Source organism: Armigeres subalbatus, chromosome 3 (genome assembly GCF_024139115.2).
Source record: "Armigeres subalbatus isolate Guangzhou_Male chromosome 3, GZ_Asu_2, whole genome shotgun sequence".
Lineage (NCBI taxonomy): Eukaryota > Metazoa > Arthropoda > Insecta > Diptera > Culicidae > Armigeres > Armigeres subalbatus.
Genome location: NC_085141.1, coordinates 116,526,979 through 116,542,222, shown reverse-complemented (window position 1 = coordinate 116,542,222; position 15,244 = coordinate 116,526,979). Strand labels below are relative to the sequence as shown.

At 42.4% G+C, this 15,244-nt stretch overlaps 1 protein-coding gene across 1 annotated transcript; it reads right to left on the bottom strand.

The window, feature by feature from the left end:
* Nucleotides 1-5,250: 5,250 nt before the first annotated feature.
* On the bottom strand, nt 5,251-14,747 carry LOC134219677 (uncharacterized). Its single transcript, XM_062698479.1, has 2 exons — nt 14,601-14,747; nt 5,251-6,832 (listed from the first exon to the last, which is right to left on the bottom strand). The coding sequence occupies exon 2, from the start codon at nt 6,830-6,832 to the stop codon at nt 5,354-5,356; it is 1,479 nt and encodes a 492-aa protein (XP_062554463.1). The 5' UTR covers nt 14,601-14,747; the 3' UTR covers nt 5,251-5,353.
* Nucleotides 14,748-15,244: the final 497 nt, after the last annotated feature.

The window sequence follows — 15,244 nt, the reverse complement described above, 5'->3', positions numbered from 1 at the left end:
GATGGCAGCATTTTCGGAAAAGGGTGTGCCCAATGGGGTGAGCACCAACGTAAATATTGCTGGAGTACAGTCAAAGCAGCAATTAACGACGCAGCTGAGCGCTACATCGGATATGTGGAAAGATTGGTTCAACGAGCAATGCAGACCGATTTTTGTGTGGCCTCGTGCTATCGGAAACGAACCAGCCGAATACGTTATTAGGTAACTGTCGGGGACAGAATAGTACTTACTTGTCATCCGTAACTAATTAGAGGAAAAACTGGTTTCTTTGCAAATGTGTTGTAAGTCATGGCCTACTGATGCTCAATTCAAATTATACCACGTTGGCGTGGTTGCGTATAGCGAGTCACGTGAGACGTAAGATCAATAATATAGATACCGGCAATTGATATTATGCATATTATGAATATTACACACTGCCAAACGCTAATTCAAATAACTATGAATTCACACAATTCAGGCAGAGAATAACTCAGCACACTGCAGTGAAGTAGCCTCACATCTCGGGAATTTAGTCCGCGGATTTTTTGACCCATGTGTTTTTACATAGGCAATGTTTTCGGGATTTGGGCACGGGGACCAAAATCCGGTGGAAAATTTTCCCGAGGTGTGAGGCTACCTTAAAGGCCCATCCATAATAATGAGCACAGCGGTTTTGACAGACATAGGTTTACTGTCAAAACGCTCCGCTGCGCTCACCATTCTGGCAGGGCTATAAGAGGCTCCATACACGCTCCGACATGTTGTACAACTTTGACTCCGCCCCCAGGAAAATTATTTCGATCGGAGTAAAGTCGGACCTTCCACGAAGTCGCCGAGCCCTATCTGGTTCTCTGTTGAATATTGTTTTCGCTATTATTTCTTCCGACATTCGCACTAACTGACCAGCCCACTGAAGTCTACCGTATTTGAAACGATTCACAATATTTTCTTCTTTGTATACTTGATACAGCTCATGATTCATGCGTCTGCGCCACACCATTTTCTAGTTTTCCGATTCCAATGAGGTCGATGTCGTCCGCAAAGCCCAGGACCATATGCAACAGTGTGATGATAGTGCCGTTCCTCTGCCCGCCCTCGAGTGCAATGTGGAACAATAAATTCGAAAGAGTATCACCCTGCTTCAATCCGTCTAAGGTCCGTCTAAGGTCGTGGATGACACTTTGTCTGCAATCCGGATACTTGATTTCGAGCCATCCAGCGTTGCACGTATCAGTCTAATCAGCTTCGCCGGAAAACTATGTTCGGACATTATCTGCCACAGCTCATTTCTCTTCACTGAATCGTACGCTGGCGCTGCTTTGAAATCAATGAACAGATGGTGAGTCTGCAAGTTGTACTACCGGAATTTATCAAGGATCATCCGCAGGCTAAACATTTGATCCGTCGTTAATCGGACCTCACGAAAACCTGCCTGGTATTCGCCGACGAAGGACTCCTCAAGCGGTCTCAGTCTGTTAAACAGGATACGCGACAGGATTTTGTACGCCGAGTTCAGAAGGGTGATCCCTCTGTAATTGGCACACTCTGGTCTGTGCCCTTTCTTATAGATTGAGCATATGACGCCATCCAACCAGCCGGCAGGCAGTTCTTCGTCCTCCCATATTTTCTGGATAATGTGGTCGATTGATTGATGCAGCTGCTCACTACCGTGTTTGAGAAGCTCGACCAGGATCTCGTCCTTCCCAGCAGCTTTACTGTTTTTCAGCTCGTTTAGACCCTTCTTTACCTCGTCCAGCGTTGGTGGTTCCACAGCTTGACCGTCGCTGACTATGTCCATCCTGCTCCTTAAAATACCTTCATTTTCACCGTTCAACAAATCTTCGAAGTGCTCATTCCACCTGGCTTCCACCATAGTCTTGTCTGTCAGCAAATTCCCCTCTCGGTCATTGTACATGGCGGGCACTGACGCAGTCTTATGCCGCAGTTGCGTAAAACCTCCGCATATCGTTTCTATCCAAGTTCTTCTGCGCTATCACACTCTCTTCGTGTTGTCTTTTTGACGTAAACTACGTCTAAGAGGAAGCCTCAGATACAGGGTGCAAAATGAAAATTTCCAAATTGGGGACCGTCACGAAATCATGTATGATTTCAAACGGTAATAACGTCTTTATCTTTCGATGGATTTTCGACATTTGCTTATCAATCGATTCGGAAACTCTCCAGCAATTTGCCAATTCTATTGATACTATTGATTATCAACGTTAAACTATTGAAAATGTTATTTCTTTCCAAACCGGGTGAAAAATTCAATCCCGTTCATAAGTCCTTAACACGGACATCAGATTGCAGTAACGTACGGGCCTTTTGATCCACTGCTTCGTTTTCCCTGTGTATAAAAAGCCCCGTGTTTCGCGTGCGCGCGTCATTTTCATTCTGGATGTCACGGAGAACGGACCAGCGCGGTTCCAGCGATAACGCCTGTGGTTTGGTCTGTTGTGGTAAAAACTCCTTTAAAAATTTATTGGGAAATTTATTTGAAATTCTGTTATGACTTTAAAAATATCTGTGAGGATTTCTTCGAAATTTTCCTGAAGGGTTCCTATTGATTTTTCTTTGGGAATTCCTTCAATTCTCACAGTTTTTTCGGAAATTTCTTCAAAAATGTTGCCGGATTGCCTTCAAAAACTTTATCCGACATTACTTCAGGAAATTGTTTGGAAATTCCTTTGGAAAACTCTTTTAGGAATTCCATCGGAAATTAGTTCATTGTTGAATAAAATTCCGAATTAATTCCTGCAGGATTAGCCCTACTAAAGGATTTTTTCAAAGAGTACGTGAATGGATTTTAGAAAGAATACCTATACAAATTTCTGTAGGAATTCTCATAGAATTTTACGAAGGAATTCCTTATGAACTTTGCTAAGAAATGTCTGTAGAAATTTCCTAAAAAAAATCTAGTTTCCTCCAAAAATTCCTTCAGGGACTACAGGGAGGCAGTTATCAATGTTTTTCGACGCATCCTCCGAAAACTTCCACATTTACTTAAAAAATCCAGAAAAATTCAAAATTGTTCCCGGACATGTTGAACTGCTGAAAGAAGCAGCTGAAAAATTACCAGCAGACAGTAAGGCGTTTGCAAAAGTAATTCCTGTATTACATATTATGATAACAATAAATAAGAAATTTTGCTTTATTTCAGCTATACCGTAAAAATTATGCCAGAGAAGCCGGCAGATCAAAATATGCGGTACCGACAATCAACAACAACGGCATGTACAACTTCCAAGTTACCTCGGAACCTGCTCAGCTGGTCATTAGAGAGCCCTTCATTGAGTGCTTTCAAAGATCAACCCCAAAAAACCTGTTCGCAGCAGATTTTGAAATTGTTCAAATTACAAAAAAAAAATCATGCGGTGGTTGAATGTAAAAAAAGAAATTAAAGCATGAGCATGAATCACAGGTATTCGTGGTCGGTCCTCGCCAAGGCAAGGTGAGACGTGATTTTTGCACAAAAATGATCAGTATAAGCACACGAATTAATGAAAACGGTTCTTGAAGCTGGATTAATTCCAATTTTACACAACATTTAGCGGACCATGAGCGTCCGACCACTGTACTGTAACAATCAATAAGTTTTTCTACCGCATAAGTACTGCACAAGAGGTATCAGCAACATTCAATGAATCAAGCAAAGACCACGGCAAAAATCATGGTATGAAGAAGAAACTTGAACAGTCCGGCCGAACAAAAGAAATCTCTTTTAAGGTTGACTCCACGAAAATCCTGAAAACCCGATGAAAACCCAGACATTACAGTCGGATGATTCCGACAGCCTCATCGAGTACTTCCTCAATCGTACGATGGACTTGATAGCTCGCCTCAATAGCATTCTAATAATGTTTCTAAATTGTCTCCATATCAGCTCTATTTTTTAATTCTAGCGTGGTAAAACTTGCCTGTTTTTAATATTTTTTTATTTATTTTTAAGCATTGTTATTAATTGGCTCTCAAATTCATTTTTTCTAAACATGTTACACAGAAAAAAATGAATGAAAAGTAATCAGCGCGTAAAAATAAAGACGTAGAAAATTACACTATTCTGGGCGTAGATGGATCTTTACATAGCATCATGACACTTATTCGTATAAAAAGTGACATAATGCAATATAAATTGCATACATTCAGGTAGTAAGTAATATCGCTTAAATTTGCGCTCTTCTTGGCATTCCGTTTATATGCATTACTTTCACGTAAATTTTAACAACTTTTTCTACCTGTGCACATAAAAAAATTAAACTAATATGCGCGTAAAAAATAGAGACATCGAAAATTACACTATTCTGGGCGTACATGGATCTTTTCCAAAAAGTTTTCCCTAAATGTATGCAATTTCTGTAGCATTATTGCACTAAGGCCGTTACAAATATTTAATTGACTTTTTGTCCTACTGGTCTCCAAAAGGTCAAGAAGGGGGGATAATAAAAAAATAAATATTAAAATGAAAAAAATCAAAAAACTCCTCGGATTTGTTAAAAAAAATTTTGAAAATCCTTAAAATTGTCCGAATTTTATTTTGTTGCCCCCCTCAAGATATTATTTTTTGGCAAAATAATCCGAGGGGGAGGGAGACAAAATAGATTTTTAATATTTGTATCGGCCTAAATTGTAGGTATAGTGTCATAATGCTATAAACATTGCATACATTTAGGTGATAATATCGTTTAAATTTACGCTCTTATTGGCATTCCCTTTATATGCATTACTTTCGTGTGAATTTCAACAACTTTTTCTATCTGTGGCACGCTGAAATCTTCGCAAGGCAATTCTTTTCTAGAAAATGGAAGTTCATTTCGATAGTAAATGCCGAGAGCATATAACTTCACTATCAAGGTGAATACAAACAGGTGTAGCAGTATGCCAATTACATGATTCAGCCATCTTGGATTTTTATATGGGGCAGCCACCGAGTTTGTTTATGTTTTGCACTGAAAATGAATTTTTCACCCCCGCGCTAGTCTCTCCCATCTACTGTCAAAGTGAGTGAACCCTGATATAAGAACCCTGTTCACTATAGGGGAACTGCTCTTGCGCGCGTCGCAGCATGCGTGAAATAATATAAATGACAGTTGTGCGTTGCTTCCGTATTGAAAACGCGAGTATTTTTAAACTTGGCTTCCATGTGGATTATCTTTAAAATAAGACCGGCCTTTATATAAGATCTATTGGCCAATGCTACATATATTGTCAATATGAACCAGGCAGGGCTTTAGGATCCAATAAGGGTGAAATCCATGGTACACAGGCAGTTTAACACGAGATTTATTATTGTCTCACACTAACATCCACTAAAAAGGCACCTAAACACTATCGTTTCTATATTTAATGTTAAAGCAATGTATATTTGTACACTCTACTGGCTATAATCGTAGTAATAGCTGTCATCATCGTTCACGAACGACGCTTGGGAGCTCTGAATGATGACTCCATCACCAGACGAGGGATCCATTTCTTCAATTTCCTCAATCATCTGCTGCCGTTGCATAGTTTGCCGCACTTTGTACGGCTTGCGTACCTCCTGTGGTACTTTATAGTACGGGTAGTTAGATGGGGCCGCTGCATACTGATTTTCTACGACGTTGGTACAGTTTTGCACTGAAATCGTATTGTCATCGGATACTACAGTACATTTATGTACTGGCACGCCCCAATCATTTTCAGTATCATTCGCCGTTTCCAACTCGTGGCTTAAATATGCCGAATTTACTTCGTTCATTACTGGATCGTAAGGAGATTGCTCGTAAGAAGGTTGAACACCCCATGCGGGGTCTACCATTTCATGCCCGTAGCAACCATACCCGCAGTCTCCGTAGCTCATTGGACATGTTCCAGTGATGTAGCATGGTGGTTCGTGATAATAAAAGGGTCTCAACACCGGTCCTCGACGATAGAGTGGACCTTGATTGAATGCGTCATCATAGCATCCTCGGCACTGATTCGGAAGTTGTCCATGGAGAGCTTCTAGGCCTTGCCCATAGTGGTCATAGCATCCATCACAGACAACTTGCATGTTGGCGGGCTTCCCACAAACGACGAATGGCCACTGTTCAACGTACACGCAGGTTGGTTTCTCCGGTTGAGGCACGTATGCAATTTTCTGCTTGCAGTTTCCATGGCCGTCACATCGTTTCCGACGCTGCACATGTACTATATCCGCGGTACACTGAGTACCACAGGTCTTGAACTTTTTATGTTTACATCGGTAGCCTTGCGTTGACATGTGACAAGATTTCGGCTGGACAGCTGTGCAGCATCTCGGCTCATCCTGCTTCAATGCGCTATCTCCTTCTGTAATGTTGGCGTACACGTGGATGTTATTCACATTGGTTGTGTTTACGTGTGTTGGCACATTTACTATATTTGTGTTATTCACCACATTAGTTAGACGAATAACGGTTGTTATGTTGGTCGGCACTTGGTACTCATAATCTTCGTCTTCCATTTGTACTATCATTTTTCGGTTCAATGACTTGAGCATAGGAGTATTGTCCAGAGAATGATTGCATTCTACCGGTTTCACGGTAACCACACTTTGCAATGCAGGGATAATGTCTATCGAAGGTTCCACCACGTCGGACAGTGATGTGTCTGTCTTGGCTTGCTGAACTGCGTTAGATTCTACTACGGTTGGCCGTGCGGCGGCATACAGTTGGGGACATTGGGTCTGTCGTGCGATTCGCAAAGATTTAACTTCCTCCACGCAGCTACGGTACGCTTCATACTGTGTTTCGTTGCAAATAGGCAGTTCTTTAAGATTTTCACATGGACTGGGCGCTGCGTACACGCCGACCAGAAGTAGTAGGCATACGACGAGTTCACGATGTTCCTTCATCTGAAAGTATGACATAATAATGATGGTAACATAATGTTTACAATCGATCATCAATATTAATTAATCGCTATGTCACGAGATATGCAGAAAGTGCGTTTGGTGGTATTGTACATATAAAAAACGCGCCAGTGATTGTGAGACGCTGTTGCTTTATCAATTCATAAGTAGATAAAATAATAAAAACGAGCGTCGACGCTATGAACTCGTAATCAACCCATATGAACTCCCATGTCAAATTCATTTCATTGCATTGTTTTATATGTGCTTTGGTAGACACGAATATTTCTACCTTAACCGTAAAGCTTCGTACACAGGTATTGGAAAATTAACATTCTGTGTTGGGCTTGACTTGTGTGCTGCGTTTCATCTCATGGATATTGTTCCCGCAGTTTTTGAAAGTGTAATGTAATGAGCTACTTGCGGTGGATCCAAAGCAATTACCGTGAAAATATTGTCTATCGGGAACAAAGTTAGTTAGCTCTGAGGCACATCAAGCTTCCGCAGGAAACTGGTTACCCCCAGAGCTCTCGCTCAGGAAGGGCCGTCATACCTAAGGATAGAGAATAGAGAATAGATACGGCAACGCCTGCCAGTAGTCTACGTCTACTGGCACACACCTTGAAACTGTTGGACATCATCCTCGATAATGCCGCAACAGCAGTCGAAGCCCTCTTGCACGTATGTACGACGGGGTATGGTTGCCGAAGGTCAGCTTGCCGTTTATTACGACCCCAAAGGAGCTTCAAACTCCGCTTTGATGCAATCGCGACTTCACCCACATTAATCATTGCTTGTTGAACCGACTTGCGGTTGTTAACGATAACCACCTCCGCCTTATGTTGAGCGAGCTCCAGACCTCTAGCACTCATTCAATCGCGTGTGATGCGGTCAGTTCTACCACGGGAATCGACTCCCCGTAGACTTCCAAGGCCACGTCATCAGCGAAGCCGACCTTAACACCTTCAGAACACTTTAGCTTCAGAACCCCGTCGTACATAAGGTTCCATAATACCGGGCCCAGTACTGAACCTTGAGGAACTCCTGCGGTAATAGGAAAGCTTCTCTGACCGGCATCGGTCTTGAATAATAGTACACGTTTCTGGAAATAGCTTTCCAAAATCCGATACAGACCCACCGGCAGGCTAAGCCAGTGTAACGAAAGCGAGATGCCATCCAAGCTTGCGCTGTTGAATGCGTTCTTCACATGAAGTATCACTAACACACAATATCGAATTCCGTTTTTACCACCGAGTTAATATCGACCAACGTGGACTTCCTTGCGAAAACCGAACTTACAACGAGAGAATCAATGGATCTTTGATTCAGGAGCAACATAATCGATGAGAGTTTTTTGACCACCTGGACGCGACAGTTCTCGCAAAGGTTTGGGTTGCCTACGGCATGAAGACGCATTCAAAAGGCCGCTGAACTGGTAAGGTGGTAGTGCTGGATGGTGCCGACAACCGCCGGATGATTAATGGTAATGTATGTTCCTGAACTGAAATCCAACTTTTTTTTCGGTCAAGCGGTTGGCGAAGAAAAATTCTACAGTTCTGTTTGACAGAAGTAGCGCTTAAATTATGAAAAAGTGAACTATTGGTGCAGTTGCTGAGTTTGAAGGAGGTTGGTTCGTGATCCGTCAATACAAATAGTCTGCATCTTTAGCTATATCTGTGGACCCATGCGGATGAAAACCATTGGAGGTCGGATATACTTCCTGACGTTTGTTGACGACTCCAACAAATATACGGTCGTTTTATGCCGAACAAATCCGAAGCACTAGAGAAGCTAGAATAGTACGTGGAGATGGCGAACACCACTAAACATGGTAGGATCCAGTAGATGAAAAGCTACCGAAGAAAGATCAACCAGATGTCCTGCCATGATGATAGGAAGAGGATCAAGAGAAGACAATGTAAGCCACCCACCACGAGTTTGCATCGGTGGTGACGAAATCGAGCAGGTAGAAGAATTTGTGTACTTGGGCTCGCTGGTGTCTGCCGAAAATGATACCAGCAGAGAAATTCGGAGACGCATAGTGGCTGGAAATCGTACGTACTTTGGACTCCGTAAGACGCTCCGATTGACAATCTACAAAACGCTCATTAGACCGGTAGTCCTCTACGGACACGAGACCTGGACGATGCTCGTGGAGGACCAACGCGAACTTGGAGTTTTCGAAAGGAAAGTTCTGCGTACCATCTATGGTGGGGTGCAGATGGCGGACGGTACGTGGAGGAGGCGAATGAACCACGAATTGCCGAAAAGTGTGAGATGATGTTGGTTCTGAAACACGGAGTGCAAGCTAGTGGGACGGACTATAGGAAGCTGGCTTAAGAGGTTATGGGTGACGGCGCTGAGATGAGGTTTTTGGGGGTGGAAGTGACCTTCTAGTGCAAGCAACTGGACTAGGTCACGAACGAGGACGACGTCGTCTCTGCCGTCAGAGACCAGTGCGTTATAGAGGTCGAGAATCGAAGTGGTCAAGCGTTACTAAAGGTGCCAGCGGAACTCGACGCAGTCCTAGTCAATGATGGTTCCACTAGTACGTTCAGAAGGAACAGGGTCCAGTCATGGATTGACGATTGTCAGTCCTGGTCTAGCACCAGACTTAGACTGGAGGGTGGATGAGAATTCCCAAGCAGCACAACTTGTTTTACTACTGAACATTTCACTGTGTTGCAACGTTCGGAAAGAAACAATCTTTCCATATGTGCCATCAAATATAACTCTCTTGCAATCTAAAAAGCGCAAGAGGTGGAGCCTACGGAAACATCCTTCGATTGCAGTAAAATTGCAATAATGTTGCAAAATACTACAGCGGAAAAAAATAAAATAAAAATATAAAACTGGATTCGATTTATGAATCTTGTGATTGATAGTCCTTCACTCTACCACTGCACCATTCAACACTTCGAAGAGACAGCATGTAGACTCACCATAAAAATCATACGATTATGAAGTTTTGTACTCGAGTTTTCTGTTACTTGATTGCACCATCACCGGAAAAAATTGTATGTTTTCAAAACGTTGAACGATGCTAAATTAAACATGAAGACACACTCAACATATCTGCAACTTAATTTAAACAAACAAATACATTTTGAAAGACGCATTGAAGTTACATGGTAAAAAATATGCAACTTGTTGATTTTGTTTCGTGTTTGCAACATAAAGTGCAGTTTTCTTTGGTTGTTTGTTTTCAAATGTCAAACACGTACTGCATTGCAATGTTAATGAAACATTGATCACAACTCGAAGGTTTTTGACATCTTGATGCAACTTTTTCGTGCTTTGATGTTTTTCCAATGCCTTTAATGAAACTGTATAGAAACAAGGTGCTTTTTGGAAGATGTTGCGTGTGCTACTTGGGTTACACCCTTAGTGATCATCTAGAAATTCGCTTTAAGATCAACTATGGCGTGCAACATACGAGGTCCGGGGATCCCTGTCAGGTCCATGGGTGGATGACCAATCAGTTTGACAGCGAAGTTTTCACCGCGGCCCGGTATCAACTTGCCTCAAGGCTGCATAGTGCCCGCACCGAGGATGAAAGAGCGAACCGCCGTGAAGTGTTTCGAGCTGCTAAACTTGCCTTTAACAAAGCCATCAAGAGCAGCAAGAGAGTGTATTTCGACAACCTATGCGAAGGTGGCAACGCGAATCCGTGGGGTGACGCCTACGGGATAGTGATGGCCAAGACCAAAGGGGGCCTAATAGCCTATGAGAACAATAGTGTGATTGTATCGCGTGGTGCCCCACATCTGTCTCCGCCAGTGATTATTGAGGTACTCTTCCCGTCCCGAGCCAATATGGGTGCGGCCGAAATGGTGTTTCTCGCGGTGGCCAAATCTCTGGTAACGAACAAAGCTCCAGGGCCTAATGGAGTTACGATCAGCGCTCTCAAGGCAGCAATCATAGCAATGAGTGTAGATTCCCCAAAAGATGGAGAAGGTAGAAATTGGAGCTGTTGCCGAAGGCCGGGAAGCCGCGAGGCCATCCATCGGCGTATAGACCAATCTGTCTTATAGACACGACGGGCGAGTTGCTAGAGAAGATCATCCTCAACAGACTGACCCCGTACTCAGAGGGTACGGACGGCCTGGCAAGCAAGCGCATTTCCGGTACAGGACGCCCAGTTCCCCGGCTAGTCGTTATTTTCACCACATTGTTGACCTTCTGTTACTTGGTTACCTTGGATTGATTTTTTGTATCCGTTTTCCATGCCTTGAATTTTTCGAAATTTTGAATGACCGGGTTTCTTGCAAAAAGCACCTGTCACAATCAGCCCTCAATCTTACTTGCATTGCAATGCGGTCTCCAATTCTTCGTCCATCTTGATCCGATTCATGCCACTTATCAATCAGCTTTCCTTTCACCAGGTTCAGCGTCAGATCTTTTTCCGCCATGGCCTCCAGAGCGGCAACGAGGGTCTCGTATTCCTCCGATAGGCTGCTCAGCAGAATGGCTACCATCCACTGGTCATCGAGCAAGTTGTTGGGTTGCAGATCATTCAGCTCTCGAAAAAATCCGTCAGGGTCGAAATGATGTGAGTTTCCTTGTTCCCATTCTTGTCCAAATGTAATCGACAAACCTTGCGCATCACGCATACCTTCGTGGGGAATTTCTTCTGGACGTAGCGTACCAACTGATTGTCTTCTACGGGCAGTCCAGCAGCACTTGTTCATCCTTTCTCTACCAGGCAGCGGTTTCCGGTTCAGGATTCTTATCCTTTGCTGTGGTCCAAGATCTTTCCTTGACCAGAAGCAGGTTCATAAGGAAACTCCAGTTGTCGTAATTGGTACCGTTGAGCTTCGCAAACGACTTCGACATTTTTCTGCAGCTTGTTCGATTCTTCAGTAAAAAATTATCTTCAAACTTCACCAGTCTTGATTCGAATGCTGGGTCCATAACTTATTGGCATCCCAAGGGAAGTGGTTTGATAGGAAGTAATTGTTTAAGGCTAATTAAACATTAACTGACATTCGAGCAATGGTTGCTTCGATGCTTCTGCGTTGCAACCCCAAAACATTTCACCAACTCATGGGAAATTGTAGCCACCGCGTGGTTCTGGAGGATGATCCGAAATAATGTGAATGGAAAATACACGTTCTAGATCTTTCAGAGAACCATCTGTTGGCAAAATGGACCGTGTGTGTGCCACAACACAAACATCAAAATTAGAATACGATAACAAATGATTCTGGAAGAATCCAGGTGCTATATGGTGAATTTAACGAAATGATAATTGTTACGAAAGTTCCGAATCTTCCCAGAAACCATCAGCACCAAAACCAGTTTGTTTATCACAAAATCAATGCCATACTCAGGTTACGACAACACATGGATTTACGGATGTTCAGGATCATTCAGTGGAGCATCTGGTGGCCACAATGGCCACATGCCTGGTTCACAACTATCAATTCCACGCTCAAAGTTTGACAACAAATGGTTCTAGAAGATCCCGGTGTTCTACGTTGAAATTAACGAATTGTCCATTTTTACGGATGTTCTTCCAGGGGACAACCCGGTGGCCACAATGTTCCGTGGCTCACAAAAATCCCACACTTAGGGTTCGACAAGCAATGGTTCTAAAAAATCCCAGCGCTCCATGATGAAATTTTTTTATTATTCATTTTAATTTTAGTAGTCGTCGAATTAACCGGATTTCCATGAGACCATCGGGTGGTCAAAACGGCCTATGTTGGAAGTCACAACATTAATTCCATATTTGAGCTTCGGCATCAATGAGTTCAAATCACGGTGCTCTACGATCAAATTTACTAATTGATCATTTTTACGGATGTTTCGTATCTTTTAGGCGGCCACCCGGTGGTCACAATACAATGGTCCGTAGTCAAAACATCAATTCCATACTCAAAGCGGGACGCTTTACGATAAAATCTATCGATTGACCATTTTATGGATATTCCAGATCTTCTACGGAACTACCCGGTGGTTACAATGGTCAGTATGTGGTCAAAACATCAATTCCATACTCAGGGTTCGATAACAATAGGATTTTAAAAAATCCCGGCGCTCCTGGATATTGGAAATGGAAACCAGAAGAGTTGAAAGCAACAGTGCTGTACAACAGCGCTACACACAATGCAACTTGGTTGTACAACATTTGACTCCGCCCACCAGAAGTCTGAGCTAAATCAAACCTTTAAACCGTCTGTCCAACCGAACGAACAATTGGCACAACAAACGACATTTGGGGCGCTTCCATAAAACAAAAGTACTGTCAGACAATCTACACAGTAGTAGATTACACGTATTTTTTAATTTTTTTGTTCAATTTGTTGTCAGAAAAAATACTCGGTACTGCTCATGTGCAAATGTTTTGCAAGGACAATTGCAAAAGTTCCTCAAATAACCTAACTACTTTGGCCAGACATTTAATATCTGAGAAAGGCAAAACTTTACTGAAGACTATAAACATGTGTTTTGAGATAATGAATGTTGCTTAGAAAAAAACGTTAGATGAAAATCAGAAATTATCTTGTAAATTATCGTTATCTTCTATGGAAAATGATTGATCGCAGTAATCAATTATGAGCTACTATTCAGTTTAGCTAAATTGATAACCAATCAGAACTATCTAAGCACAGAGAACAGACATGGATGCTCGAACAAATTTTCGGTAAAAACGTGTGTAAAGATTTAAATCGCACCTCAGCGCCGCCAACGCAGGCTGCCCGACATAAAAACTCAATCTCACTAAGTGATGGCGTTAGCATACACTACATAAACAATGTAGTGCTGCCACCTAGGAGCGAGCCTAGGGGCAATTCGGAATGAACACTAGCGCTAAAAAGTAAAACACGGCAAATTTTAACCATATTTATCAGCACACTAGCACCGCGCAACGGGGGCATAACGACATACTTCAAAATGACCAGTAAAAACTTTACACAAGCACGCGAATGAAGATGAACGTCTGTTCTCTGTGATCTAAGATTATCCACTTGAAGTCTATCCACCGCATAAAATTTAAACTGATAGGTACGTTGGTATCCTCGGATCGGTAGCCGATAGCATGCCTAAGTGAATCACCATAATTGATTGATCGTTTACCACATTCAGACCAACTTCTCATAAGAATGGACGTCACATTAGTGTCAAATTACGCTTATCTACACATATCGCCGTTGGACAGAACATCTGCCAGATAAGTTGATGCCAAAACCAAATATGTACACGACGAAATGCCGCATTTGTTGGTATTGCGAGGCTTAACTACGTTCATTTACCCTCGCATTTACCTTCACATTTTCGCAGGCACTCATTAATGTTGGCAAATATTTGAAATTATGCCTTGGGAAATTAAAACTAGTAATTTGTATTTTGATGCACACGACGCATTATCAAATAGTAATTTAAAAAAAAAAACAATGTTTCGAAAAGTTTCAATCGTTCTTGGTAGAACATCCTTTAGGTAGAATGTTCAGCACTGAAGGTGCTGGCGTGCAATGTGCTCCAGAGAATATGAGATCGCTATTGTGCAATCATGTATTTTGGCACAACTACCCTTGTATGTTCAATATCGTGAAGATTGCACTAAGTTTCATAGCATTACGACATGTCTGGACGAGATATATCGAACCTAAAACAATTCACGATTCAGTTGATTGCTTCGTAATTAGTCACAGTAGCAATTCACCCTTCGAGTAACACAGTTCTCAGAATATTTCACGAACTTTTTTTTAGCACTTCCTGGGTTACTCATCGATAACGCGGGCCTTAGCCTTGAAAAACCAATTACCTCGCAGTCCGGAAGGTGCACAGTGGCTGTCGTGTCGATTGGGCAGGAAAATCCCTACTGACCTAGCTCGGAATTTAGGCAGCCTATGTCGAAAATTCTGCTTCATATTGGTACCAGCACCCAATCTTTATCATTTGTTATCGCGATTAGAGAGCTTTCGCTGCTGTATGCGTGAATGATTGGCGAACTTGGGGACCGTTATATCGCATCTGATACTGATGTAGGCTACTATCGGACACTTGCGACGGCTCGACTCAGATACAACAGTCAATGGCATAATTCTGTTTGATTATTTTTAAAAGATAAATTGATCTTGACACTTTGACTTAGATAAGGACAACCTAAAGAAACGCGTCATTTCCAAATGGAAAACGATGTATGATGTGAGGAATCTAAACAGCTTATGTGAATCCTGAACTGAAGTCCATCCAGTGAATTTTAGGCTCATTTGGACGATGCAAATCAGGCTGAAAAGTTTTGGACGATGTTAGGAAACCAGGCTTTATCAAATGAATTCATGTCTATACTGTCCTTCCGCAGCTCGCTTTAACTTTCATTACACGAGAACTCGCATGTTGAAAAAACAACAGTCCGAAAGTTTGTTATGTTGAAACCAGGCATTGCAATATCATCTGAGCACAGGA

Excerpts from the sequence above, each read along its gene's own strand:
- LOC134219677 (XM_062698479.1), bottom strand. The coding sequence starts at position 6,832 with ATGAAGGAACATCGTGAACTCGTCGTATGCCTACTACTTCTGGTCGGC.